The following is a 6,378-nucleotide window of genomic DNA, read 5'->3' as shown; positions in this document are numbered from 1 at the left end:
TACTGGGTTATGTTACAGGAACACAGAGTTCACAGCCCTGAAGAAAAAGCCTTCTATGGGGATTGGGCAAACCTGCCTGGAAACAGCATACACTTTGCAGATCTAACAATTAATCAATGAGCTCTCATAGGCAACATGGATAATAAGAATTTGAGGGTGTTTTAACATTTAAATTTCTCCAAAATAATTATTTGAGCATAATTGCCAATTATTCTTAGGTACTATCCATCTTTTGATTGGAGAAAACGTCATGGGTTTAATTTTTTAACATCCTCTCTCTCTCTTTCTTTCTAGATGACACGAGAACAATACATATTAGCAACACAGCAGAACAACTTGCCAAGAACTGAAAATGCACAACTTTACCCAGTGGGAATTTATGGCTGGCGAAAGAGGTGCTTATACTTCTTTGTCCTTCTGCTGTTGGTTACCATGATAGTTAACTTAGCCATGACAATATGGATATTGAAAGTTATGAATTTCACTGTGGTAAGTACCACTATGATTTTACACTTATTGCTTTGGGTTCAAAGACAATCTGGCTCTATTGTCTTTATCGATTTAATTAAAAGTTATTCATCTTAATCTTTGCAAGTATGTCTTGAAACTTCCAAAAGAACCATATTTTAAGACTACATTAAATATAGTTAGCCGTGACAAACATGTGGCTTTACTACCTAAAATTTAAGGGTGGAAAGTCTAGGTTTTAAGATAGCACAGAACATTGATGCATTAGAAATCTAGAAAATATTTAACCATTAAGTATTAATTATTCTATACTATCACTGAGAATATTAGAAATGAGTCTATACTTATATATACTTTTCATTTAATTAATCTTCATATTATAAAACATGTGTGTTTGAATTATTTTATATAGATATATACCTCATATGTCTCCATATTTGCTCTCTATACAATACACTTCATGGTGAAATCTAAACTCTGGAATTTCTCTTGAACTTCATGAGCTAATATCTATAACCGCTATTAGATAGTTACCTCATTCTTTCAGAACACATAATTGGTAAATATAAGATAAATCAGAGTAAAAAAGAAATTTTATGAAAATGAACAACTTAATAGCAAAACGATTGTGTAACTTATTGCTAAGTTTGGCTTCACTTTATCAAATGTAGATCTGTGAGCCTTACTTAACAGGAAAATAAATCACTGCTTTAGCAAAGTTTAACTTAATTCATTCTATATTTTTTAGCTAAATCCTTAAATTTTTCTACTTTATTGTTTTTTTATCATTTCACCTATTCTTAGAGACCTCAGGTACTTTTACTTGCAAACCACAATTATTTTTTGCATCTTCAAGCAGGTATCTAATGCAGGATGTGTAATGTCATGGGCATTTTTATATTGGGTCTTAAAAACAAACAAACAAAAAACAACCTTTTATGGGCATTGATTTAGCAAGAACTTATTTCTGACTTTTCTAATACTTCATTCTATCATGAGCCAGAATCTCAAAAGGTAAAATAAGCCCAACATTTGCCACAGTGTAAGTCACCACACATACTGTGTATATAAAGAGCTGAAGAGGGCAGGTGGCCTAAAAATTTCAGAGAGAAAAATCCATAACTGTGCCAATCGTGATACAAGAGCATATGGTCAATGGAGAAAAATGAGTTAAGCATTGATTCTGTGTTTTCCAGTACAACACAAATTTCAAAGAGTATTCTTAAAAATGGAAAAAGAAAATATAGACAGGAGCCAATACATTTCCTAGATTAGAAAAACAAAAACATGAAACCATGTCCAAGAGATGGATGTGTGTTTAGGGCCATGGTTCAAGGCAAGTTGAGTCTCTGGGTGGCTAGAGATGCAGTTCAGGGTTAGTAGGCAAAGTATTCCTTATGAGATTCTCAGGTAATACATCTGAACCACTCCTTAGTTTAAGACTTGACTCAGTTTCCCCTCTCAGTTGAGAATATTTTGGCACAAATATTTCTAACTTTCCCCCATTGTATTCATCCTGAGCATTGCTTCTTCTTTCCCTGATTAATAGCATTAATGAGTCATTTATCACATAGTTGGGGCAATGTTTGTACCTCTGAAAATGCCTTCATAACACCTTAATTATGAGCCAAACTTGCAGGTGCTGAAAGCAACTATTTCAACCTTTTCTTAAAAAAGAAGATAAATAATTTCAATAATTTGATTTCTTCTACAAAAAAGAAAAGCATCTATCAAAAGTTTTTGAAAAATGGATTATCTCTCTCACTCTAGAAGGCCTTGAATCTATCTAGGGACCAGAATACTGAAGTTTTCAAGTAACAGCCATGTAAACTTCTCAAATGTATTCACATTACTTTAAAAAATGCACAAACTTCATAATTACATGACTGCATGCCTCACACTCCCAATACCTTGCCCCATGCTGATACCAAGGCCAGCTCAGCCATCCGAAGGAAATAATTGAAACCATCATCAGTGTCCTCAGGATTCTCATAGGCCTCAGGGTTGCTGTCACCCATGGAGCTATCTAATTTGAACCTCAGCTGGTCAAGATGTGAATGCTAACCTAGTCTTGGGGACAATAAAAAGGGATTGTTACATAGGAATCTTAGTATATGTTTTTGTTTGTTTTGTGCCTTTTTTAAAACACCATTTTACATTTGTGACTTTGTAATTTATTTTCTAAATCATGATTTTACCTTCTTATAATTAAAAGGAAAACTGTTCTTGCTTCAACTATTCAAGTTTTTTGATATACTTCAAGTAACTGGACATATGAAATTATGATAATTGTATGTAGATATTCTTTGTAAGAAAACACTCTATCCCAATGCAGTTTTTCATCACTGTTCAGAGAAACTCAGAATTACTTAAGTAGTTAAAGATTATTGCAGCTCAAAATACTGCAGATTAAGTTGTATACACCTGAAAAGTGAAATAATTTGTAATCCTCTTACATTAGAGCAGTAAAAAAAAGAGAAAGAAATCAATTTCATGTTTTCACTAGTGCATTATGTTTGTATCTATCTCGACAGCAAATACCAAAGACTGGTTGCCATACTTAGCAAGAAGCAGAAAAACGTGTAAATTGTTTGGGGATTACTATTGATCTGCACAAAATGTATTTCACTTTCATTATAACTCTTGCCATCCAATACATGGAAATATGTGGCTGTTAACATCTTTTATTTGAGCAAACTGGGCATGTTATTGTTATCAAAATATTGTACTTTCAGCACAGCAAGGTTAGTTGCCAGTCTGCTTTATGATGTTGCTTGGAGGCCATCATTATGACCAATATTGTGCGTGATCTGATAGTTGATATGACCTTATTAACTTCTATTTCTTATTTGTAGAAACTAAAATCATTCTGCTTATTGAGATGCTCCATTGCTGAGAACCAAGTAAAAGGAAATGAATTTATACTGCAGGATGAAAGACTTAGGATAGATATAAACAATAATTTCCTGGTTATGAAAGTTGATAAGTATAGGAAGAAGTTGAAGAGTAAAGATTTTGAAACTTCATTCTCCCAAGATCAGAAGAACTCAACTACTTGGCTGTTGTTCTTTTTGTTTGATTGGTACAATAACTTAATGGTTCATATTAATGATCTACTCTTGAAGGTCTATCAAATCCAGGTTTTCTGCTGAGGCAACATTATTCTCCAGGTTCAAGTCTCATTCTAAGTATATTAGCTTTATATTTGAAAATTTAGAAAGATAGGATTATGAATATTTATTTTAACAATAAAGTTACCTCATCAAAGTTTCTGGCATCCATCTGCAACATAATTCTATTAGACATGTTAACTAGCTAGAAAAAGAAAGGATAAAAAATATAAATGAAATTTATTAAGCCAAATTGGAGAACAAAGTCCTGAATGTTGTGACTGAGAAGTTAGTAAAAACCAGATGTGGGTAATAATTGAAACAATCAATTTATTGAACAAATTGGGAAAAAAATATTCTTAGAGGCTTCCATCAACATTTGTATGAATGGTGGCTGAAAGTAAATTCCAAGAGACGAAGTCATTTAGGTTGGCAAAGGAACTGGCAAATTTTTGGTTCAATTATCTGTGTATCTCTAGGATTCATTTTCCAACAGTCCCTTACTTGATCACTTAGTATCTTCTTAAACTCTTCATGATAAACAAACCATCCCACTCAATCACTGTAATAGTTTTATTAATGTTTAGATATGTTAATATTTTATTGTAGTCTCCCCACATGTAAGTTCAAACATGGCATTATAATTCCATTATTTCAATATCACATACATTGATAAATTTCTAATAAATGCAGGTGGATGCCAGTACATTCTCTTTCCTCTATTCTTCCTTCTTCCTTTATACTACAGGCATTACATTTATTTATTTATTTTTTCTAATTCTTGCATTATGGTTGTATATAAAAGTGGAACTAATTGAGATATATTAATACATGAACATTACATAGTTTAATCGATGTCATTTCATAGTTCCTCTCTTTTCCTACCCTTCCTCCCTCCCTCTCAATCTCCTTCCTCTACCTTTCTAGCTCCATCCATTCATCAGAAAATGACATAATGTCATTCTTCTTTATGACTGAGTAAAGCTCCATTGTGAACACACACCATATTTTCTTTATCTATTCATGTCAATGGGCACCTAGGTTTTTCTTATAACTTGGCTATTCTGAATTGCACTGCTATAAACATTTGTTTGCATATATCACTATAGTATGCTGATTTTAGTTCTTTTTTTGGCTGGTACCAGGGATTGAACTCAGGGAAACTTGACCACTGAGCCACATCCCAAGCCCTATTTTGTATTTTAATTAGAGACAAGGTCTCACTGAATTGCTTAGTTCTTGCTTTTGTTGAGGCTGGCTTTGAACTCGCGATCCTCTGGCCTCAGCCTCCTGAGCCACTAGAATTACAGGTATGCACCACCGTGCCTGGCCTGATATTTTAGTTCTTTTAGGTAAATATCAATAAATGGGACAGCTGGGTCATATAGTGTTTCCATTCCTAGTTTTTGAGTAATCTCCATTTTGCTTTCCAAATTCATTATACTAATTTACATTCCTACCAGTAATGCATGAGTGTTCATTTTCCTAACATAAAATCTCAGTATAGTTTGATATGTATTTCCCTGATTTCTAAATGTTGAATCTTTTTCTTTTTTTCATATATTTGTTGGCTATTTATTTGTATTTCTTTTCTTGAGAATTGGCTGTTTACATCATTTTTTTGTTTACATCCATTATTTGTTTGGGTTGTTCAATTTTTTTGGTGTTATTTGTATATTCTGGATATCAATCCCCTGTTGGAAGAGTAGCTGGCAAAGAATTCCCCATTCTGTAGGGTCATTCTTCAAACCTGTTTGCTTTGCTGTGGAGAAGCTTTTTAATTTGAGGCCATCCCACTTACTGATTCTTGGTTTTATTTCTTGAGCTTTAGAAGTTTTATTAAATAAGTCAGTGTCTGCACCAATATATTGGAGTGTTGACCTTGTATTTTTTTCTAGCACTTACAGTGTAAAGTGCTATATGTAGCAGACCCAAAGCCAACATCATGAAGATCAGAAGAAAACTTAAATCATTCTCCTCTAAGATCAGGAACAAGACAAGAATGTCCACTCTCACTTCCCCTATTCAATGTAGTTCTTGAAAGACTAGCCAGAGATATCAGGCTTAAGAAGGAAATTAAAGGTATACAAACAGGAAAAGAAGAAGTCAAATTATTTCTGTTCACTGACAACATTATCCTATACATAGAAAACCCTGCTCCTCCCCAAAAATCCATTAGAAGACTTCTAGAGCTGATAAATTCAACAATGGATATACAATCAACATACAAAAATGAATAGTTTTTCTATATCATAATAATGAGTCTGCTGAGAAAGAAACCAGGAGAGCCGTTCCATTCCCACTAACCTCAACAAAACAAAACAACAAAATAAGGAGGTAAAAGACTTCTACATTGAAAATTATAAAACACACACACAAAAAAAGAAATTGAAGAAATCTCAGAAAATGGAAAAACTTTCCATGTTCTTGGATAGGTAGAATTAATGTTGTAAAAATGGCTGTATTACAAAAGGAGTCTACAAGTTCAATACCATCCTCATCAAAGTACCAATGACATTTTTCACAGAACAACAACAATAAAAAAAATCCTAAAATTCATCTGGAAGAATAAAGACTCAGAATAGTAAAAGCAATACTGAACAATAAAAACAATGCTGGAGGCATCACAATAATGAAACTCAAATCACACATCAAAGAACAGCATAGTATTGTCATAAAAACAGATGTGAAAACCAACTGAGTAGCATAAAAGATGCAGAGAGAAATCCATATAGATACAGTCATCTTATCCTTGACAAAGGTGTCAAAAACATACACTGGAGAAAAGACAGCCATTTTT

General features: G+C 33.1%; 1 protein-coding gene across 2 annotated transcripts in view; it reads left to right on the top strand.

Moving 5' to 3' along the window:
• The first annotated feature begins 294 nt into the window (after positions 1 to 294).
• The window catches only part of Sgcz (sarcoglycan zeta), a 461,601-nt gene continuing 455,517 nt past the window's right edge, over positions 295 to 6,378 (top strand). For both annotated transcript variants that reach the window (XM_027954701.1, XM_027954699.2), the window contains exon 1: positions 295 to 489. In XM_027954701.1, the coding sequence (XP_027810502.1) occupies positions 295 to 489 (195 nt within the window). The remainder of the gene's footprint in view (positions 490 to 6,378) is intronic.

This window comes from Marmota flaviventris, chromosome 3 (assembly GCF_047511675.1).
Source record: "Marmota flaviventris isolate mMarFla1 chromosome 3, mMarFla1.hap1, whole genome shotgun sequence".
Taxonomy (NCBI): Eukaryota; Metazoa; Chordata; class Mammalia; order Rodentia; family Sciuridae; genus Marmota; species Marmota flaviventris.
Note: the sequence above shows the minus strand (reverse complement) of the source record. Positions and strands in the feature narration are given on the sequence as shown.